This window comes from Aulonocara stuartgranti (genome assembly GCF_965226115.1).
Source record: "Aulonocara stuartgranti genome assembly, chromosome: 20".
NCBI lineage: Eukaryota > Metazoa > Chordata > Actinopteri > Cichliformes > Cichlidae > Aulonocara > Aulonocara stuartgranti.
Window position 1 is genome coordinate 6976602 of NC_138956.1, and position 24460 is coordinate 7001061.

The 24460-nt window shown below is 38.5% G+C and overlaps 1 protein-coding gene across 7 annotated transcripts; it reads left to right on the plus strand.

Annotated features, from left to right (window-relative positions):
- Window positions 1-476: 476 nt before the first annotated feature.
- tp73 (tumor protein p73) lies at window positions 477-24436 on the plus strand. 7 transcript variants are annotated; one of them, XM_082519909.1, is made up of 15 exons: window positions 1856-2570; window positions 2843-3051; window positions 3255-3350; window positions 4349-4499; window positions 10247-10495; window positions 17276-17462; window positions 17752-17867; window positions 18421-18530; window positions 18646-18788; window positions 19406-19494; window positions 19687-19814; window positions 20249-20415; window positions 20517-20649; window positions 22092-22185; window positions 22548-24436. In XM_082519909.1, the coding sequence occupies exons 3-15, from the start codon at window positions 3292-3294 to the stop codon at window positions 22944-22946; spliced, it is 2025 nt and encodes a 674-aa protein (XP_082376035.1). In that variant the 5' UTR covers window positions 1856-2570; window positions 2843-3051; window positions 3255-3291; the 3' UTR covers window positions 22947-24436. The 7 variants fall into 7 exon arrangements, with proteins under 7 accessions (XP_082376037.1, XP_082376035.1, XP_082376034.1 ...); XM_082519911.1 differs by lacking the exons at window positions 1856-2570; window positions 2843-3051 and adding an exon at window positions 477-544; XM_082519908.1 differs by lacking the exon at window positions 2843-3051.
- Window positions 24437-24460: the final 24 nt, after the last annotated feature.

The following is a 24460-nucleotide window of genomic DNA, read 5'->3' on the forward strand; positions in this document are numbered from 1 at the left end:
GTTTTTCATTTCGCTCATTGCCTTAAGTTCTTCCCCATCATGTTTCTTTCGTTCTTAATTGTATCCTACAGTTGTATATATATATACTTGAATGTATAAGCAAGGGCAGCCTAACACATTTATATATATACTTGAATGTATAAGTAAAAGGAAGCCTAACGCATTTTTATTATCCCCCAGCATCATCTCCTGGTTGAGCCAAAGCTTTCCCGCTTATATGCGGCTAAACCGCGCTACCGCCTCCCTGCTCTCCCAGTGCAAAAAACGCTTCACCTCCTCCTCGGTCACCCTCAGCAAAGATCACACTTCTCTGGAGAGCATGCAAATCAGTTTTCCTCTTGAATCCGGTTAATATTGCTTCTCAGAAAAGTCAATCAACTTCAGTCATTGTTATCAACCTGAGTCAATCGATTTTTTCCATTTTTTTCCCTTGTTGCTATTTTTTATGGAGGGTCACTCTCTCGGCACGTTCGATAATAAACAGACAGCTCCTGGACGCAACATATTTCCTGGGTGTTTGGATTGGAATAAGAATAACCTTCAGGTAGGCTCACGTCTATTAATGTTTAATGAGCTATATGTTACAAATGGTGGTCTGGATTTTACTTATGAGCATTTTTTCCTCCCAAAATGTGACAATTAGGCTGAGTTTTAAACGAAGCTTATTCACAAGACGTATTGAGAAATGTCAAAGGATGGGTAAGAGTGAAATGTAAAAAATAAAGTAAAATTTACTGTCTACATTAAAATCCTTTTAGTAATTTTGTTGATCAAGGTCGCGGTTTGGATAGCCTAATGGTCTTTTTCACATGGCTGATTCTTAGGGCAGTAGCCAATACAAATAATAGGCCCGCTAACAATAATGATGATAATAATAATGATTTAAATTTAATACTAGGCCTTTTGAAAAAGCATCAGCGTACAGCAAACAGAGCCTATGCAGACTATAAGGCCTGTGTTGCAATTTATTATTTGATTTGAATAACCCACTTATACTTTTTGTCTTTGAATTTCTTTATTAATTTTATTAGGATACATTTCAAGGTAAAACTTTCAATATGCACAAGGAGTGACATCCAAATACTTCAACCACGACAACGCTATGAATCCTTAATATTTCACGTGGCCCTAAGGAAGGCCATCGAATCTAAGACCATATTTTTAAAAATTGATTTATTCTCAATTAAGACTTTTCTCCGAATAAAATGGCCCTTGGGACGGCACCGTGTGTGTATGTGTGTTGTCATGGGTGCTGTAACCCTGGAGTGGAGATACAAAATAGACACAGGTGAATATCACAGAGGCGCAATGTCATATTCAAAAGGAGGGCGAGAGTCAGGCGACTAGCAATGTTTTATTGAAATAAAACGGTAATGTTTCTTATCATGGGAAAGTAGACAATTACGATAAAAATGTATATAAAATCATGTTCAAATCAAGTAACAAGTACATACCAAATCGTGCCAACGGTACTTTCATTCAATAGGCCTATTTCATTTTGAACTTTTGGGGGTTTTTTTGTTGGGTTTTTTTGGGGGGTTTTTTTTGGGGGGGGGGGGGGGGGGGTTGCTTTTTTGTTGCTTTTTTCAGGTTTGAATGATCGACTTTTAGTATCTATCTATCTATCTATCTATCTTGATCAGTTAAAAAACGGGCTAAGTGTAAGTTTTTCCCCCTGTGGTGCGGGCTAAGTGAAAAGGAGGTAGGCTATGTGTCCAGGTGGAATGCCAATTAAGCTTCTCAAAGTGGGGAGCGGAGCTGCTGTCTTTTCTGCTGCTCGTATCGCACTGGTTCTTTGTCAGATCCCCTGTGCGAACATACTGGTTGATTTGGGATTTTCAAGGCGGCACTGAAGGACGAGCTGGTGGGAGCTGGTTTCTGCGGCGGCATACTCCGCGGGAACAGCGGGAACCTGAAGCCACACAGCTGAGCTGCAGCTCCACAGTTCCAAATTACAAGTGTCCACTTACGTGTGCGGGGGTCTCTTAAAGATGCGCAGTGCGCCTCACTATTGTTTTAATGCCAAATGCAATGGTTTTTGTGCCACGCATAATCCGCAAGCTTAATGGCCACAAAAACAATTACAACAAAAAGTAAGGAAACTAAGGAAAGCAGCCTTTGTTCAGGACACATGACATCACTTTAGATGTTTACTGGGTTGGATATCGTCAATCGATTCCGTACAGACCAAAGTGAAAAGACCTCTGTTACCTGGAGATAAGACTATAGGGTGCAGTAGACTTACAGATTAAACTTAAACTCCTAAATTCATAGAATTTGAAATCTGTATCTCCAGCCACACTGGCTAAAACACCGAAGATTTGCGTTTATTTATGTACTGCAATTTACTTCTCTCAGCCTTGCACCTTTGCCACAGTTTTTGCCACAATCCTGCAGAGGGGTTACTAAGGAGATGTGACGCAGCCATGGCGGGCAGCAGTGGGTAGGCCCACAAAAAAATGTTTGTAGGACCAAATATGCCCGACAGGATTTTCAGTTGGATGTGTTCGTCAGCAAATCGAGCTGGAGACTCAATGGAAAATCAAGACATCCCCTTATCGCCTTTCCCGGTAGGCCTGTAGTCGGTTATGCTTCTATTCTAGGTTTTTGCAAACGAGGCTAACTTTGACAGCTCGATACTTATTTAACACTGCAAACATGCCCGGATGTGACGAGTACCTTCCTAAATTTCCACAATCATGCCATCATTTTAACTTAACAAGCGGCGATACTATGTTTTCTGAATAAAGTTGCGTTAATCTTGCGAACCGTGAAGACCGCTTCGCTCAGGAAACCAGATGCGCATCTACTCAGAGCTATCCTGACTTGCGTTTTTACTTAGGCGACTCCAGTCTGAATACATTTTCGAGTTGTAGTGCAGGCGTTATTTCCAGACAGAGACGGAGGATGTGATGTTCAGCCTTTGAGGGACAGAAGCCTCCCCTCGGAGTGAGACGGTGATGAGTCAGGCAGGCCCGGGCAAGCCCAGGCCCCACGACACCTTGTGCCACCTCAGTGGGACTACATTAGTGCGATCACACCTGGATGAATGTGCGTTTGTGTTTTGAACTTTTGTCTAATATATTTTTTAACATGGGAAAAAAAAAACGACCATATATTTGGACTTGCACGTTTTAGTTTTTTAAGTTAAAAGTCAGTTTTTCGGTAATTGTTTCAGTAACTGCCGCCCTACATTTTTAATTAAGAAAATAGATCTTTGTGTAACTGTCCGTGCCTGTGTGTGTTCTTTGTAGAGTGGTCTGCCCCTCGCCAGACTACCCATCCTCTAAGATGTCCCAGTCCACTGTTACTGAAGAAGGAGGCACCTTTGAACACCTGTGGAGCTCCCTGTGAGTGTCAACATCACTGAAAACTGATATACTTCCCATCATGTTTTCCAAATTATATATTAATCTGATTAAAAATGTAAGTGTATCAAGTTAATTATATGATATATCTCTCCATTATCTAAAATATTATTTTCTTACAAATTACAATTCCTAATATGTGAATAATTTTAATGCCACAATTTTATACATAATATGAAGGAAAGTGAAGTCTTTTTTCTGTATAACACAGTGAAATTATTTAATGTTTACTAGAGCTAAAGATAAATACTTGCCTTATCTAACAGCTGATTTATTTTTTTTCCTCTGTGTGGGCATTATTCAGCAAACGCTAAAAAGTACTGCTGTGTTTTAATACTTATTGGTTAAAAAATGACAATATTTCTTACTGCATAATGCACACAAAAAGAACAAAACTGTCACTATGAGATTTCAGATTTGATTTCTCATGTTATGATATTTTATTATTTTGGATGACAGATTATTTATGCAAGTAGGATGATATCTTTAAATTCACAAATTTGCTAAGAAAAAAGTATATTACCATAAAATTATTTCTTTTTATCAGATATTTCATTTTTATTGCACTGAAAGAATAAAGATAAGCAAATAGTCCAAAATCTTTAAACTAAGCAGCAAGAGAAAAAGGGGGAAAACCCACATTTGCCTGCTGTCTTCCTTCTTAAGACACACAGCAGGAAATCTACAGCTGGAAGGCTCAAAAAGAAAAGAATCGGGTTGTATAATAATTGATCGCAAGGAATATAAAGGATCATATTTGGTTACAATTTAAGGAAGAAAGGATAAAAAATGATAGTACTTGGTAGAGATAAAGGGTATACTTGTATTCTATGACTTACATGGATAAAAAGTCTTTTTTTTCAAACTCTTCTTTTTATATAATTCTCTCTATTAAATGATACAAAAACACACTTGTGCTATAATTACTTATTGAAATCCCACATCTCAATAATCATCTTATATGCATTGTGTGTTCACAGAGAGCCAGACAGTACCTATTTTGAGCTCCCCCCAGGCAGCCAGCCAGGTGAACAACCAGTGCCGTCTACCAGCAACCCGGGGAACCACCACAGCACTGCAGAGGTCTCCATGGATGTCTATCATATGAGAGACATGAACGAGAATGTTATGGTAGGAAAATGAGTTCATCTCACACATTGTGGTCAGACTTTGCTTTTATATAGAATCTGTTAAGTTTTTCTTGTCATTATAGGATGTGGTAGTTTATCTTGTGAGAACACACGCACACATCTAGGAATGTTTTTTTTTGTCTACTTGTATTTTCCCTCCAGTGCTGAGGAGATTCCCTTCTGTGTTGTTTCCCTCCCCTCTGCAGCTTTTTCCCTCTCTATTTCCCTTCTGGGTGGCCTTTAGGGACTGTGAGGTGTGTGTGTGTGTGTGTGTGTGTGTGTGTGTGGGTGTGGGTGTGTGTGTGTGTGTGTGCGTGGAGAATGGTCATTAAATATCAAGCAACAGCCCCTTGCTGCTCCACTGCAGAACCATCTGTAGGCTGGGGTGTGTCTGTGTGTACATTACAAGCATGCACACACTGTGCAGGTGTATTCACCTGCTGGGCTTACCATCCACAGAAAAAAATGCATTTTTTTTACATTCCAATTTACAAAAAACCCCAATTGGGAAACCTAAAAAAGTGACCAAAACATAGTATAATGTACTGCAAATTCTTTAAAACTTATATATATCACAAGATGAAAGACAGACATTTTCGTTGTTTCTTGAAGAATGCAGTTATTTTTAACAAGACTCTGTAAAGTCCTGTGAATCTTTTTCTGTGACTATCAGTCTCTCACATCACTGTAGAGGAATTGTGGCCCTCTTTTCTTTACAGCCTTGCTTCAGCTCATTAAGGTTTGGAGGCATTTGTTTATGCACCAAAGCATTTACTTGGGTTGAGGTCTGGACTTGGACTGGACCATTACAACAGCCTGATTCTTTTCTTTTTTAGCCTTTCAGTTGTAGATTTCCTGCTGTGCTTGGGATCATTGTTAGATGACCAAATTTCAGCTAAGGCCTTAGCTATCAGACAGATGGCCTCACATTTGACTCTAGAATACTTTGGTATGGTTGATTCAATGACTGCAAAATAATCAGGTTCTGTTCTTGACAGCTGCTATGTTCTTCTTAGATGGGAGAGGCTTTCTCTGGGCAACCATTCCACACCTGCCATACCTGTTCGGTCCTTTTCTAATTCTACTGTTACCTAAGGTCTGCAGAATTTGAGATGTAGCTCTTTTTGGGGAATTTCTTTTAGTCTTTTATATTCTAATTTTGAGATGAATTTACACAAATGTCCACTCTTAGGAAGATTGTGGAATTGTGCTAAATGGTTTAGCGCAGAACACAGGCAAAATGTAAGCTTTTATAGAGGTGTCACACTTGCTGGTGATCCATTCATTCTTATTTAAGGATTTCAAAGAGTCCTGTGAAAGCTTGCTCATTTTCAGTTTGATGTCTGCAGAATTAAAAGGTCAGGACAAGGTCACATTTCTCACTGTGCGACATACATTTTTATTCCAACAATAATTTACTTCTGGGAGACTCTAACAGCGTCAATATTATGGATTACCTTAATTATTCATAAGATGATGAAGATTGCAGGGCTTTTCCATTATTTAATTGCTCCCTTTTTTGACAATGTTTTGCTATCATCAAATTCAAAATGAGCTTAAAAATGTACAAATAGATTCAAAATACAGATAAATTAAAAAATCTGTTTCACTTATGGTGTCTTTTGAGTAAAATATTATAAATGAGCTTTAAATTATTTGAATACATTTCACATTGAATTCTGTTTACACGGTCTTCCAGCTGAGTCAACAGCAGTTTTATCAGTTAATATATTCTCAGTTTTCTTACAGTTTCTTTTACAGGTTTTACAAAATTTATTATAATATACACTTTCATTTTGCCTAATTGTTCACTCCAACCACTTGATCTTTCAATATGAAATCAAAAGGAACTCCCAGCTACACTCAGTGTCCCCCCCCCCCCCCCCCCCTTCTTCTGATCTGGAGTATTGGTCAGATATAATCTTTATTTGGGCAAGTCTGGGCCTGCCAAGCTGGTTAATGAATAGTCATGAGAGAAAGAAAAGAGGTGGAGCAAGGATTTGTTGTTAGATGCAGAACAAGGAGAAGGCCCAGTAAAGTAAGGGAAACAAGTGGAGAACAGAGGCAGGACATCTTTTTTCCCTCCATCATGCCCTGCTTTAAAGCAGGTTCACCTAGAAATGGAGAACTCAGCTATTACAGTCACCCTTGAACAGAGTCTTATGAGAGACATCGTAGAAACACACTTTATTTTTTTAGAAGCTGTAAGATGCTGTTGGATGTGGTAAGTGAACGAGTGTAATTTGCTGATGTTGGGTCATATTCCTTCCTTTTTGCTTTTGGAAACTGCACACTTAGAGGAGAATATCTCATATTACTTTGTTTGAAACTTGGTGTTCGTTGTAGAGCAACTGTTTTTCAAGTCAATGGCAGTGCTCATTACTCATCATGCTGCGAAGACGCATGGATGTGTGAGATGTGCTTGAATTGGAGCTGCTCTTGAATTAAAACAATTTGATTAGTTTGGTGGAAAGATGGAGATAGTTTTATCACTACTTTGTCAAACTGGATTATTATGGAAATTCTATGATAAAGCACAAGCAGAACTCTCAAACACATCCTTATCATACCACTATATTCCAATAATAATCACTGGGTTTTAGAAATTGACCAAAACATTAACGTGATTTACTTTTTGCTTGAAAATTCTCTACAGAGAATTACAGCGTCTACAGATCACTGTGAAAATGAAATTTATATCCTATTCCTGCTCTTTGGAGATATTCCCAATAGAGGGCAACCTTCTTACACCGCACACTACTCTTTACCTCCACTTCTCCTCACCTCTGTTTAACATGGCTGGTGTCGTTTAGACATGCTTCACTTTTGATATAATACCAGACCGTTCATTTATGCAGCACAGTTATTCTTTTTGGTCATGCTGTTTCCTTAAATCAATTGGAAAATATAAATAGTTGGGATATTGTGTTGTTAAGTGCTGAAGGCTGTTTCATTGAGTAAGTGGCTCTGAAAACAGGTCATTAGGATTTAAACTGTCTCTTTATCCTCAGCCTATTATGTTTCACTCATCTTGACAGGTGAAGGTTGCTGCTGCTGCCTGAAGTAAATGTTTTAAGCCTTTAAAACTTTTCTTTGAGTGGCAGCTACCAGGATGACTGCCCATAGGGGACATCAGACGCTGCTGGGCTGGGAAGTGTAAACACTTAGACACATCGTATCGCGCAAACACATTTACTCACATAGTTGCAGTGGAGGTTTTAGCTCTGTTTCAACTTGTTATGGATTGAGTTTAGGTATTAAGACCAAGCACAACGCACCTGTGAGTGTGAGTCTCTCTTGCTCTCTCAGTGTGTGTGTGTGTGTGTCTATGTGGGGGCGTAGGCGTGGGTGTGTGTGGCGTTTTCTGTTGTTGACACATACACCTGGGCTTCTCTTGTGCCTCTAAAGCCCCTTTGATAATACCTATTAGATGGAAAATTTCAAAGGTGGTAAGCGCTAAGACACTAGAGGGATGTCAGAGTGATTTGTGTGCACTTTTCATGAGAAGACAAAAAAAGCATTCATGCTGATATTTGTCATGTTTTTAAAAAAAAAAAAAGGATATGCACGTTCATCTAAGTTGATGCTATGAATGTGCTTCTTTCTGTTGTAAGATTATACATTTAAGACATTTGATATGAATGCTGGGAATTACATTGCATGTCTATTAAGCATTAATTAATTTTCCCTCTTTATCTGTTTATCCCAGTTGTATCCTGTGTGAGGTGCTATCTCACATAAACTCACGTTAGTGTCAATGTATGGCTCCAAAGTCCCACGCATGCATGCATCCTCATTTAACCTGCATCGTTTGCATTAAGTCTTGGACATTGACCTGTGCTTTTGCTTTCAGCTGCTGAACCATGGCATAGAAACACACGAGGTTTACGTATCCTTGTGTAACTGTATTAAATTTTGTGTCCTTGTAAGTTTCAGCGCTCAAACTTAAAGTAATAAGTAGAAGAGCCCTGGGGAACGATCGTGTGGTGAAGTGATCCAATATATTTTCAGTTTATGGGGAAAGTGAATAGAACAAAATACAATAATAAAAAAAGGAGAAGTGCAGTGGTGGGCCAGGTAAATGATCACTCAGCTTTCCCGTGTGACACATGATTCTTCAGATAAATGTCCCTGTGAATTCAGATTCATCTCAGATTCATCTTACTTCCAGTCACAGTTTATAGATTTTTCAACTAGTCCCAGTCTGACAATTTATAAGTGGTATAACTGCTTTTGTGCTAATTAAATATTACTACCCTAATCCACCTTCCCACACAACCTTAGATGAAACAGTTTGTTTAACGATATTCACTGTAATTACATGCTCATGGATGGATTTTGACTTAAGCAAGTTTCATCCTTCTTTATTAAGGCTAGCAAAGTTTTGAAAAGTCTGTGCTAATTTAATGTTGTATTGATTGTGGGGGTATGACTGAGTGGCGGGGGTATCTGACCCTTGAACGCTTGTCCTTTCATATGCTGTTCTTCTTGCCTCTCTCTCTGTCTCTGTCTCTCTCTTTCTCTCTCTCTCTCTGTCAAACCAGACAGTGTTTACTTAGTGCAGGCCTTCACAAGGTGTTTTGGAGCATGTGTGTACACGCACCCCGGCATTGCCGTCTATGTCCGGGCATGCCATAATTAGAATGTCGTACAATTTGTTGGGTTCCCATCCCTCTTTCCCTTTCTGCTTCTCTCCTCTCATCTCAGTCTATCGTTTCTCTCTCTCCTCACCAGTCCTCACCTTTCTTCCCTGTCCTGGCAGTACATGCGCCTATGTGTGAGTGAGTGAGCGTGGTATGTCCACTGATGCACACCTTGCTTGAACTCTGTGGTTAGGCTCTGGTCCAGCACTCTCTTTGGTTTGCTGTGTTTGGACGTTTGACTGACTGAAGATTTGACAAATGAGACCAAAGCAGTAGAGGATGTACTACGTGAAGAAGAAGGTAAAGGCTTTTGTTTTTGTTTGGTTTTGGAGGGTTTTTTTGGGTATGTGTGTGGAATAGAAACGGTTCAACTGGAAGCTGCCATCAGCTTCAGTTGTTTGACACGTGCACAATGCGGGCAACAGGGATGAATCCAGGAATGTGTTTTCACACTAAAGATTATTTTTGGTTTTCAGAATATTCTTTGCTGCCGACTTTTCTTGTTCTGTCTCAGTCAACTGACTATCTATTGGTTTCATGTTATTCACAGATTGTTTTAGTTTGAAGAGCAGGAGGTAGACTGTGGTGGACTGCAGCTTGTGTTTTCTAACTTTTTTTGAAATCACATGTTTTTAATACTTTTTCCTTCTACTGTAGCTTTTGAGTTTAAAAACAAAATGCAGGCCTCACACGAGACACTAGCAGAGTTCAGTACATCAAATCTTTTTTTTCATCCATCATACCGAAGAGAGAAAAGAGAATGGCAGGCAATTAGGCAGATCACTCCTGTGTTTTACAACTCTACACCTCTTATAGCCCCGAGGAAGGTACAGTGTGGACCTCACTGCAAGTGCCATTCACAGATTCACCTCTACACACCTGTTGATGTCGTTTTTATGTATAAATCATAAAATAGTTACGCATGCCCCCACACACACTGTGCATCACGCGCACTACCCACATCTCCCTTCCAAGTGTAACCCGACCTTCCTTTGAGCCTCTAAGCCCCTGTCTCTGTGACACCTCTACCTGTGTCCTCCCTCTGCCTTTTCCCCTCCCTACCTCTTCACCTCCCTCATTGCCTTTTCTCTTCATTTCTTCACAGTCCCAGTACAACTTGCTGAGCAGCAGCATGGAGAGTCTGGGGAGCCGTGCGACATCCACCAGCCCCTACAGCTCCGAAAACGCCTCTTCGTCGGCCGTGCCCACCCCCTCACCTTACTCCCAGCCCAACTCCACCTTTGAGGGCTTGTCGCCTGCCCCTGCCATCCCTTCTAACACCGATTACCCTGGGCCACATGCCTTCCAGGTGTCCTTCCAGCAGTCCAGCACAGCCAAGTCAGCCACATGGACCGTGAGTATATACACACACACACAAACACACTGTTGTGGCTATGATGTGTGCTGGTGTATGTCTGTGCATGCAGGCTTCTCTTACTCTTTCTAGCTCTCTGTCTTACTAAGTAACTCCCTTGAACACACATAAACATGCACACAAAGACACTCGTTCACATGGACACTCACTCAAGTCAGTACATGTGCAGGCGTGCTATGTGTAAGCGAAAGTAGCGCACGACTCAGTGATTCATCTTGTCCTGTACTCACCTTTTATGAGTCTGTTCTGTGTTAGTCTTTTGGAAGACTTTGTTTGGTTTCTTTAAGTAGTTCGAGTGAGAAATAAAAATATCATATCATATGAGTTTATGTAATTTAGAGGTTATTTTGATTAATATATTTTGGTGTACTGTCTTTGAGTATATTAGAAATTGCTGCCTCATGTGTTGTTTCACTTTATCAGTGCAATAATCCATTTTAATGATAATGTAATTACATAAATAGTATTTTAAGGTTGCTTGATTATGGCAAAAATCATCGTCATGTTTTGGTTTTTTTTGGTCAATATCAATAGGTCTTTATTTATAGCCAATGCCTGAACACATTGTAGCACAACTTCAAAAATGTAGACATTGTGTTATTTTCTTAGCTGACTGTAACTGCGTGTAGACTGATTTCTACTTGATTGAACTGGGATAAAAATTCACATTGGATGTGATGTTTGCCTCTTCTACTCCTCTAGAATGAGCTACATTAACAACTTTCAGCTGGAATTCAAACTTTTGAGGTAGTATTTTAAAAAATAATTTAAAAAAAATCAGAGGAATATGAGTATTGGAAATTTACACACCAATTATCAATTCTAATGAACGCAATGCACACAACTACTTTGTGATGTGATTGCGGTGAGGGGTAGGTGAAATAGAGGCTGTGTGTGTTGTTATGACCTGATGAGAAGTCTGTTCTCCTCAAAAAGTGTCACCTCCAACTGTCTCACAGTTGACCTCCCAGAAACAAGTGAAAGATAAAGCACACTTCCTTCTGTGTGTGTGTGTGTGTGTGTGTGTGTGTGTGTGTGTGTGTGTGTGTGTGTGTGTGTGTGTGTGTGTGTGTTTGTCTCTGTGTGCATTGAGGCCTGTGAATGTGTCTGTGTGATAGATTGAGATCCTCTGCGTATGTGTTTGCTAAAGTTAATCATGCATGGTGAGCTTCTTCATTCAGCCCTCAGTGATGTAAGAAGATCCTCCTCTGGACATTGGAACTGTGGTCTTTGACCTGTTGCTTTTCTTTCTCTGTCTCTTTCTTCCTCCGGTCTTAGCACACACTCATGGCTGTCACCTCTGGCGCCTAAAGTTCCCCCTCTTCTCTCCTCTGCTCTTCTCTCCTGCCCTTGAGTATACCTGTCATCTCCTTTGTCTAACTTCTATTCTCATCCATTTCATTAAATCTTCTGCCAAAACACATCCACAGAAACCAGAGAAAGCATGCACAAAAATATTAGTTTGACCTGATGACTTACTGCCATGAAATGATCCGAAAACTTGTTGTGACCTGTTTGGTTTAATGTGATACTTACTATTTACCCTGCCTTTTTCTACCTACGGTGCCATTTTAAAGTTCAGAATGCATCTTTTGACTTCATTCAGAAAGTACATAACATCCGAAAAAGAACTCTAACAATACCGTTTAGCTTTTAATTAAAAAATCAATAAAAGCCTGCCAACAGACCTCTTGTTTTTACAGCAAAACTCTTAATAGTTTTTGAAAACTGTATTTTGCTACAATTTTAACAGAACAGAAGAGAAATATATTTTTTAAACTGCCTAACAATTTAAGTTATAGCGTCTTGCGTGCGTGTGTGTGTGTGTGTGTCTCTCTGCGCTATAAGAGGAGAAACAAAGGAGTGTTTGACTGGCACACGACTTAAGATACAAATGATGAGGCAGCAGAAAAGGATTGTGAGGAAACCTGTGATTATTCAGATGCCTCTGCTGCCATTAAACAGGAGGGATTAGAACAAAAAGAGAGACTAGGTGATTGCTCATAGCTTTGGTGGAGTTTACTGTAATGCTTTGTTTTATCTTGAATGCCTGATTATAAGACCGGCAAATTATAAGTGTTATTATATAGCTATGGAAAAAAGAAAATGTTTAATCTGTGAAATGACGGAGTATGATAATATATGATTTTCTACTGTATAAAGCATTGATTTCTTTAAAGGAAGTGTTACAGATAGTTAAAAAAGAAGTTCACCACATGTAATACCTACAGAATATGCAGCCGTTTGAGGTAAAACATCCTGGAATATAGACATAAACTCTTTCCCAATAAAATGACAACATATTTACATTTTACTGAAAGTGAAGTAAATCATTTTACTGAAAGTGAAGTAAATAAAACAATAATCAGAAAGAAAAGGCATTCCAGTCAAGCCTCTCAGGATGACTACATTTCTACTAATGGTAGGGGATTACCCAAAAGATTGCATGAGGATTTATGTGTGTCTGAAATGTGGATGCAAATATGGGTGTGCGTATTTATGCGAAATTCAGTAAAAGACCCAAGTTTGAACTTGTTTGGAAAAAAGGGATGACTATAAGACTGAGTCACCTTGTCTGAATGTAGAAAACAGGAGTTTCATGTGTATTCCTTGTGGCCTCAGGCAATGTGGAATACCAAATGGCGTAGGGGCATATTCAATACGAGCAGCTTCCTAGCTGCCCTTCTTCATGCCCCTCTGCCTTTTCCTCTCAAGGGAAGATATCTACTTATTCCATTGAGCATTTTTCATTAAATCCCTTCGTCTCACATTCCACGTTATCAGTTTAATCAGAATTGCTGCCATTATTTTTCATAGTAGGGATTATCTGATTACTGGGGGTTTCTCCTTAATACTGTAAGGTCTTTGCCTCGAAGTGACTATTGTTGTGACTTGGCACAGAATAAATAAACTTGACTTGACATCATTAGTGACTGACAAAGCATTCGGTTGTGGTATATAGAACTTGTCATTAGATTAGTCCAACTCTGGTACCTTTCAAAGGAAAAGAGACGAGAAGTCAGGTGAACACAGAGGAGGAGACACAATCCTGGTTTTCTCATCTATCAAAGTATTTCCACATAGAGTTAGTCCATCCAAACCCATGTTAAGCTGCTCTGGCAATCAACCCCCCCACCCCCACCCACGTCTAGTCAAGACAGCATCCATTAGTGATAATAGCTCTGAAACTCTGCCACTCTCCTGCCCCTTGAAGATGATTCTTCTGCTTGGATGCAGGCAAGCATCACCATGGCTAGAAATAAGATCTAACACCTTAGTATTGTCATATAATAAGACCCCTTTCCATACAATCAGACTTTAGTTTGTGTGTAAGTGTATATGCACATGCATGAGTGTTTGTGTGTCTGTCTGTGTGTGTACAGTATGTGGCAGTAGTAGGAAGGGGTGTGATACACTCAGGATGCAGGCTCGAGCATGCACTACACAGCGGCTTGTCAGAAGCTGCTCTTCCCAGCTATTAGCCTCTCTCCGTTAGGACACACGTCCCAACATGTTCTGCACAATGCATCCCTCCCTTCCTTTCCTGATGCATCATCCAAAGCCACATCACCATTGGTTTTCCTGCCAAGCATCAAATGTGGGAAACCAGAGTTGATGAGAAAGAGAATTCACACATTTGGGACGCATGATATTTCACAGGGGAAATAAATGTGCTCCTAGTTGGAGGACTGATCGTTTTGTGCTGTAAAACAAGTGCTTTTGTAGTATACAGTGTTTAAAGAAATCAGCCTAATCAGCTAATATCTTAACTAATTTCACTATAGAACAGGGGCTCTTGTTGATGTTCTGGACTTTGAATTGATAACAGCTAAGCGCCACAGAGAAAGCTAATATTTTAAGCATTAGGTCATGCTGTGTGTCCCATAATACTCTGTGAAACACAGTGTTTATGTTAATACTCTAAAGGAGTTAACCGTAAGACTCCATGTAGCTACTTGAAAATCACTAAAGTCGAATGGCTTTATCTTATTTATGTTTTATTTATTTAAATGTTTTTTTAATAGGCTCTTATGGTTCCCTCATAGCCTAAGCTTTACTTTTTGGATTAGACAAAAAAGATTACTATATTGTAAGATTATAATTCATTATGGTTCATTAGATCTTTTAACATGGGTGACTTTTAGGTTTCCTATACTAATTTACTTCCAATACACGATGATTACAGTGTATGAAAAGTCAGCTTATATGGTACTGTATATCAGCTCACTGTGTCTGTGTGTGTATGAATGTACATAAATAAATCTGATATTTGTTACGAAAATTTACAGCGGGCAAGCTGCTGCCTGTGAGTATGGATGACAGTTTGGCAATTAACACCTCTTCTCAAGGAACCTGTCAGGGCCTGTCTCCATTGGTCCACCGTGTAGAAGCAAAGATGAATAGATGAATGGATGGATGGATGAATAGATGGATGGACAGATGGCAATAAAATTCCTGTCCCTACCATTATGGCATAATTTTCTAAACTTGATCAGACAAGAGTCTTTTGGTGTGGATTTATGTATGTTTCTGACCAAGACAAACATGTGAGCTTCTAATACAGATCTAATACACTTTTACTGCAGTAAATCACAAACTCTCAAAATGACACACTGACCAAAGGAAATACAACATGTACATTAAAACAATGTTTTGGCAGTGGCTAAAAGCACTGTTCGCAAAACTTGTCCATCTGAAAGTCAGAAAGAATATTATAAGAGTTAACAATTTATCACAAAAGCAGTCGATCAAAAAACAGTTTTCACTAAATTGGTGAAGCTTTTACTTAATTTTCAAGTTACCTAAAAGTTTCATTTAGGAAACTTTAAATGAAAAAAAATGAGACCACTATTTATCCGAACAACTTTAAACACAACACTACACTTCTTTTGATTTCCAGCAGGATACGTGCCAAATTTCTCCTTTTCTTGCAAGAAAAGCATAAACAGACAGACGTGTATAAAGAGATTGCTTCGTTCCGTTTTTAAATTAATAAATTGTATTCTTACAATTTATTCTTTTACCCCTCTGTCCATTCTTAATTTCCTTTTCTCAGTCACCAAAATTTTTTTTTATTCCAACTCAGTGACAAAGCAACTAATCCAAGTTTGGCATATTTGTTCTCCTTCTCTTCCTCTTCCTCTCTACTCTCTGTGCCTTTTTTGTGTTTTGAAACAAAGCCCAACTTGTCCATCACTCATCTTTTCCTGCATCAGATACTGCAGTTCTTTTAATAGCACTGCACTTCTGACACCAATACAGCTACATTTACACACAAAGAAATATGTCTGTGTGTGTAAAAATGAAATTTAAAAAAGTAATAAAGGGCAAAAAATAAACAAAAAAGAAGGGAAAAGGAATAGTGTGGTCGTGATAGCCGCTGTCTATCAGTTACAACTGAACCAACTCACAAACACGTTCATGTGGCCTTTCCTTTTTATTGTTGGCCTCTGTAATGCAGAGATACGTGAATCCTGAGAGTCAGATAACCTGAGAATGAAATTCTTCACTTTTGTCTAATAAATTTCTTTCTTTACTATCACAAATAATTCTTGTTTGTTTGTTTTTAGAATTGCCAACACACTGTCCTATACTTATCATGTAACCTGCCGTGTTCCATGAGTCTCTCTCTATTATTTCTTCTCTCTGTGTTTCTATTTCTTTTTGCTTTCTATAATCTAGAAAATGCAAAGAGACAACTTCACGTGGACTCTTTGTTTTTTTCTTATGCAGCAACACAAATGTTGACCTGCGAGTGCTGTAGTTCTCCCATACGGTACGCATTTGCATTTTAAGCTCACTTTAGCAAGTCTACACAGGAAAGAACAGACTTTCTATTTTTTTTCCTGGAAGGTCGTAGTTTGATCACAACAGGAGAGATTTTTAAGATTTTGTGATTGTGTTGGGGCATGTTTAGGCCATTTCATTCCTTGTGATGTCTTTGGGTGCATGTGTAATGGCATTTCCACATGCACATTCATGCGAAAGCGCATGTATGTGCATGTGGAAATACTTGTAAACTGAGGAATTAGTGAAGACTGGTTGTGCACAGATCAGCATATTTTTATTTCACTTTAACTAGATGACTGCTACGCTTCCTGTAAGAAACTGTATTTTTCATACTATTGTCCAGAGAGAAGGTGTACAGTTACGCTTTTTCTCTATCACTTGCAGTATCTCACATTACTACCCACAAACTAAGTCTTCTGGGTAATTATCATGTATTCATGCTACACAACATTTACCTTTATAACACAAATGAAAATTTATTGCTGACTGGCTGATGTGTTTCTCTCTTCCATTCATACTCCTCTGCTCTTTATTTGACAACATTTGCTCTCATTCATGGTTTTATGTGGTAATTATAGTGTGCTGCTTTTACACCAAACTTTTTTATTATCATATTACGCAGCTCTTTATCTGTCCACCTTGTCTTCTGTCTCTTAGAGACTTATTTTTTTGTCTGCTGATAGGTGACTTAATTGTAGGTTATTTAATTTTGAGACAACAGTCCCACCTCCTGAAAGATTATTTTTGTAATTATGTCACTAGTAGTGTAATGTGTTCTCTTATTACGTTTATATATAACTATTCTTGAGAGCATGAGACGAAAGTCACTGGAGCAAGACTGCAACGCCTCATCGGCCATGACCTTTTGATTGATTTGTTTTTGCTTTTTTCACAAGCACATTAAATTCCCATTTATAAGTTCAGACCACTGATTTGAAACTTGACCGCGTGTGTTCTTTCTCTACCCAGTACTCTCCCTTGCTGAAGAAGCTCTACTGTCAGATTGCCAAAACCTGTCCAATCCAGATCAAGCTATCCTCCTCTCCTCCGCATGGCAGCATCATCAGAGCCATGCCCATCTATAAGAAGGCGGAGCACGTGACTGAAGTGGTCAAACGATGCCCCAACCACGAACTAGGACGAGACTTCAATGATGGTACAATCTGCTAATCTCTTCTTTTGAACATAAGTAATTATGCTGACATATTTTATACTTTTTATATGTCTCATTAGTGTTTGGCTAATTCTTGCTTGCATGGGGGACTGCAGAATGAGCATGTAAAATGCAAGTAACAGGGAGCAGCAGAACGTTAAATGCAGTTCACTTAACAACCACAAGCATCATTAAGAACAACAGTTTTCTGGACATTATACTACACAATAAACTGTACCTGGTATCTGCCAAGTTTAAATAAACCAACTCTCTCTCATGTTTATCTCCTCAGGTCAAGCAGCTCCGGCCAGTCACCTGATCAGAGTGGAGGGAAATAACCTCTGCCAGTATGTGGATGATCCTGTTACTGGCAGGCAGAGTGTCATCGTCCCGTATGAGGCTCCACAGGTTGGTGGTAGTGTACTTGACCTGCAGCGGGTCATAACAGCAGAGATATACATATGCATTGTATCAAGTATTTAAAGATACACAGAAAAAGCCTCTGATAAAATTTAGTTGTTTGTAAAATGGGCATTTTGCAGATATTTCTTTTGTTTTTGGACATTAAGCCAAGAGAAAAGACGAGACATATGATGAACACGTCAAAGAAACAGTCAGCTACAGTTAAGAATTTTAATACGAGGCTCATCTATAAATAAAGATGCCAGACATGTCCACACAAGCACAAGACTCATCATGTCTGTCATGAAAAAGTTAATATAAAGTACATTTGTCTCTCATCACATCAACGTGCGCTACAACACCTCCCTCTGGTGGTGAATTGGTGTTTTTGAAAAAAAATTACTTGAGCAATGAAAAGAAATGAGCTTTTTTAAATACCGAGACCTAAAATGGTGTACAGTTACAGTTACACTTCTCACCATTATATTATGGTGATATAAGTACTTATACACTAATGGAAGCAAAGTAAAATCTAAAACCTTGTTGCTCTGTGTTACAGGTAGGGACTGAGTTTACCACCATCCTATATAATTTTATGTGCAACAGCAGCTGTGTGGGCGGCATGAACAGGAGACCTATCCTCATTATCATCACTTTGGAAACCAGGGAGTAAGGCAACAATTCATATTTCATACACAAACAGAGATATTTGGTTTGACATTTCATCACTTTTTTAAAACATGCTGCAATTAGTACATTTTCTTCTTCTATATAATCTCTGCAGCGGTCAAGTGTTGGGCAGAAGGTCATTTGAAGGTCGGATATGTGCATGTCCGGGCAGAGACCGCAAAGCTGATGAGGACCACTTCAGGGAACAGCAGGCCCTGAATGAGAGTGTGGCCAAAAATGGAAGTGCTAACAAGCGCAGTGAGTTGAAATAAGACTTCATGGGGAAAAAGTTTGTTTTAAATTATAACAGTTAAAGATACAATCATTTTAGCTTTTAAAGTTTCATTCACTTGTGTTTTCCTAATTTAGTTTTCAAATATATAAACAGTCTAGCCCAGAGGAGCATGGTGAATGTCCAAGATCTAAATTTGGACAATAAGTAGTCTCCATAAAGATCAACACACTAACAGCTGAAATCCCAGATATTAAATCTTTTACACCCAATTGAATTGATACTATACTTTGCCATATAATTTCATAACTATTCTTATTTGTAGAATCATATTCTAACTGGTGTACATTCTTATGTGTATTATTGTAGTTTCAGGTCTAAAGCGTGCTACAGTTTCATGTAATGGAAGACTGTAAAATTTTATATTGTGTATTGTGGTTCTAAAAAACCCAACTAGGAACAAGGACTTGAAATTAGCAATATTCATACCCCTCTGTATAAATGAAATTAGCAATAATTATGTGCAGCACATCAGCTTCATGTGAAACGGCATCATTGTTGTTGTACATCATGCTTGGTTGTTTGCTGTCTAAAACAGTGGTATAAATCTGCTTAATTATGCTTCTGTTTCTCTTATCTGCAGATTTTAAACAGAGTCCAACAAACATTCCCAGTCCAAACATTAACATGAGGAAGAGGCGGCATGGAGAAGAGGAGGTTTACTATATTCCTGTAAGAGCTTTCACACATGTATAATAAGAAAATTTAGATTCATCTATTAGCTTTCTAACTGTCAGACTCACAGTTTGTGAGTTTTTTGCTAATTTATTAAATTGTTGGAACAAAAGCACTATTTTTATTGGATGGACTGATTCAGCAGTCATTGATGGCTTAGGATAACGGTTGTGTCATGTTTGTGTGTAGGTTCGTGGTCGTGAGAACTTTGAGTTGCTGATGAAGATTAAAGACAGCTTGGAGCTGGTGGAGCTCGTGCCACAGCAGCTGGTGGACTCCTACAGACAACAAGCACAGCAGCAGCTGCTGCAGAGACCGTGAGTCACTTCAATGCACATACACTCATTTGGCTCTACATATAAAAGTTGTGTTTTTTATTTTATTAGGAACGTGCATCGGATTTGCCCGTTTTGCTGTTGTTCCTGCATGACCATAATATTGTCATTCCAGGTTTAATGTTGCAACTGAGCAACACTCAATAAAAGTAATGTATTACACACTACTTGTTACTTTTTCTTTAAAGTAATGCAGTGCATTACTTAATTACGTCATTCAGCCAAATTTAGGCTACTGATTGTGGTTTGGTTGTGACATTGTTATGATGATGTAGGAACAACATCAACACAGTGCAAAATTCCAAATGCACATTGAGTCTTCTGTATTTCATCAAATTGTAAAGTGTCTGTCATGCTCAGTAACACTGAGACAAACTCTTTCTCTAATCTCTGCAACATTCGTCTTTTTCCGTTAGGAGCCACGTGGCATCACCCTCCTCCTATTCTCCACTGTCCAACATGAACAAGCTGCATTCCCACGGAGGCCTCAGCAAGCCACCCTCAGTCAACCAGCTCGCAGGACAGCAGCCCCAGCAACACCACACTGCCCCCTCTTCCATGGCTCATATGGGTGATTATCTATGTGTGTGATTTCGTTTCAAGACATTACTTCCAAAACTGTTACAGTACTTTATCCAAGGTTGCTGCTGTTAGTTTTATTGATCACCCGTCCCTTTCCTACAGATCCAAACATGCTCAACAGCAACCACATGCAGGCAAATGGAGAAATGAACGGTGGCCACAACAGTCAGAATATAGTGTCTGCTTCTCACTGCAGCCCGCCCCCTCCGTATAACCCTGACCCCAGCCTTGTCAGGTACCTCACCCTCCAATGACACTCCTCCTTTACTCACCTGTAAAAAATAAATAAAAAAAAAAAAAGGCCTCTTGACAATCAGATGCACTTGTCTGGTTAAATGTAAACTAGTGGCATAAGAATACTTTACTTTACTTGGCCATGTTTACATAGTATTATGTCAAACAGTGTTTTGGAAACGTTCTATTTTGCCACAAAATGTGACAAGATTGAGCTGTTTTTTTGTTTTGTTTTGTTTTTTTTTAAACATAATGTTGTGGCTGTTTTGTAAAAGCTTGCAATAACAATACAGATCTGTAAACACCCTTTGAGAGTGCCATAGTGAAAGCCCACTGAAGACTTGGTAACATGGAAAAAATGTGTATACATGGCACAGTTAAAGTGGAAAAGAACGATAAGTAGAAAGGTCAAGTCAGTAATATTTAAAATAAAAGTGAAAAGAACATTTTTTGTTTTGGGGGTTGTTGTTTTTTTCAGTTTTAGCCCCTTTAATATTAAAATGTTCCTGTTCCGTGCAGAAAAAAATGAAAACCAGAACACAGCAAAAAAAAAAAAAAAAAAGAAAGAAAAAGAAAAAAAAAGAAAAAGAAAAAAAAAGAAAAACACCAATGCTTTCAGCTGGCTGGATTTATTATTTCAGGTTTCTGCTAGATGCATATAAGTGTTTAAATCACATGTTTATCAGCTCTCATTAAATAATACAGCATAACCTCTCAAGACTTGTAAAACCTCTGCTATGGATTTGTTACCTGCACATGAAAAGCAGAAACTGTGTGTCTTACCTAGTTCTAAATTCCTTCACACTGACACTGTGTAAACAGCCATTCTTTGCAATGCAATGCAATGCAGCAGATTTTTTTCTTCAAAAGAAATGTTTAATTTCTATTTAATTTTAAACTATATTTTTTCTTTTTTCTTTTTAATTAATTTTACTTTTGTAAGCTATTTTATCCATTTTGCAGTCATATGACTTGCTCTTGCAATTTTAGCATTTTTGATACAGCAGGATTTGTCGTTTTGTTTTTGCAGACTATTATGTTAATTAAACCGTTAAATTGTACAGCTAGCTTCTTTTTCCAGTTACTTTGTATGTTACCAAAACGTTAACATTCATGTATTTATAATAAAGCTTCTTCATCAAAGCAATAATGGCCTTATGAATCATTAATATTGTATAAATGTATGTTTATGGTTTTAATTTCACTACAGTTCTTCAGATGTATAGTTTCTGTATCCTTTAGTTTAGATCTGTGCCCTAAATCTCCCTCTTATTTTACTTAGAATAAGCTATAGGGACTTGTCCCCCTATAGATATTACTACAGTAAATCCAGAAAATACTTGTTTTTCTCTTTCAGCTTTTCTCAGGAGTAATGTTTTTGTTTAAGTCCCAGTTTTAGGTTGTATCTCTGGTCTAAGCAGGCCTTCTTTTCTCCCCATACAGCTTTCTCACCAGTCTGGGCTGTCAGAACTTCATTGAGTACTTCACTTCCCAAGGCCTCCAGTCTATCTACCATCTCCAAACTCTCTCCATGGAGGTAACCAGTTTGTTCCTGCACATACAATCTACAAGCAGTAGAAATAATAGACATAATAAGAAATGTTACATGTAATTATTAAAACAAATAAAAGAAAGAGAAGAAAAGGTAAAAATGGCAACAACAAAAAAACTGCAATAAGAGACACAAAACAGAAAAGTAAAGCAACAAGGTACAAACAAATCCCAGATAATTACTGACCACTAGTGATGATGCAAAGAATTACCTTATTAAGCAGGCTTAATACTTCCTGACTTCCTTTTGCATTTTCAAGCAAACACGTAAAGACACACTCTTATTGCTTTGTGTTTGCTTTTTTGCTACACTCTTGAACTCCTCCAATGTCTGTGTGCCCTCACTAGGATTTGGGTGCGCTAAAGATACCAGAACAGTCCCGCCTCATCATCTGGCGAGGTCTGCAGGACATGAAACAAGGCGCTCCCCTGCAGCTGCCTGCTTCTTCTCATCATCATGACTATCATGGGCAGCAGCTACTTCGCTCTAGCAGCAACATGACTGCCTCCGCAATGGCGGCCATTGGGGCTGCAGGTGGGGAACTGCAACGCCAGCGGGTCATGGAAGCTGTGCACTTTCGCGTCCGCCACACCATCACTATCCCCAACAGGTCCAGCGTTGTTGGGACATCAGGCATGACGGCTGCTGATGAGTGGGCTGACTTTGGTTTTGACATGCCTGACTGCAAGGTGTCACGGAGCAAGCACTCCATCAAGGAGGAATTCATGGAAAGTGACATTCACTGAGACTGAATAAAATCTTGGATCTTCTTTCCCAGAAGTTATTGTCAGCATCAGCTTACTGCAGTGTAACTACGTGACTAGGGTTGTTAAATATGTGTTTAGCTGCTCTTGTCATATTTTGATGATCAATTTTGATTCTGAGATATTTTCAGTGTGCTCATGCACTTTCATGTGCAGCCAGAAGTTTGTGCTTGAACTGTTGTTCCATCTAATATTTGAAGATAACATAACAAAGTTTACGTCTTCAGTCTTCAAAGCAAAATGCATTGTAACAATATAATTGTCAAAGCAATGCTGAACACACATGATCTGGACTTTGCTTTTTGGAACGCTGATAAGTGCAAAAGCAATTTTTTTGGGGGTGCACTGTGCAATAAGTAATAACACATTTTTCTTTTACAGCATATGTGACATTGTTCACAGTAACATAAATGTCAAAAGAGGTAAATCACCACTGCATTTTATGTTTAGATGCCAAAAATAGGTTCTCATCTGACTTTTTTTTTTCTTTAAGTTGTCCTTCACTTGTACAAATGTATATACTTTATCATGTAAATGTTTTGGAGTAGATGTTGTTGGAAATAATAGAGTCAACATGATGTATCTGCTGTTTGAACCAAATGACTAGAACTGGGTAAATCGAATCCATAACTATGGGAACACAATTGTGTATTTTCAGTGGGTATGATAACGTGATGACCGTAATGTGGTTCGGTGTGGTGGTATCGTTTATGTGCAAAAAAAAAAAAAAAAAAAAGTGCTTTGGTGTTAGTAGTTGTACGCTGACACTTATTGTTAAAAATTAGGTATTGCCTAATACTTTTATTACGTTCTAGAAAATATGCCGCTCATTATTTTATAGTAACACACTGCAACACAGATAGGAGACAATCAAACAAACAAAAAAAGCATACTCAGTATTATATCTTAATACCAGGGATTTGATTAGATTTGTGAATGGATATTGTGCTATCCCTGTACATCAAGAAAACTAGATAATGAGCAGCATTTTTGTCCTTGTATTTGTATTTTGAAAACCTTGCAGGGCAAGGTACTCATAAATTCATTATAGCCTACTCTGTAGCTAATCTTCATGGCACTTGTTTGTAGGTATTTAATAACATTCCACTTTAATTTCTGGATTGCCATCATGAAGCTGAATGGTTCTCTTATTGTGTTATATTTGCTTGACCTTTACTTGTACCAGGGCGAAGGGTTTTGTCTCCCTTTCTAAGGCCCATTCTTGGAAAGACAATTTTCGTCGTTTTTCATCTCATTATTACAAATGGTCAGAGAGAGAGCACTTTAATGCGATTAAATCATTTAGGTGTTTCAGTATTAACACCACAGTGTAAATAAAAGAATTTCTCCGTTTCTTGTTCTGTTTTTTTTTTTTCAAAAGAAAAAAAATTGTTTACTGGTGTGTTTTTATTCATGAGCGTTCATTCGTTTCTGCTGTTGTTAAAATCACGAATTAAATTGGTTAAAACGTCTGCCTCTGCGGTCTCTTTTTTCAA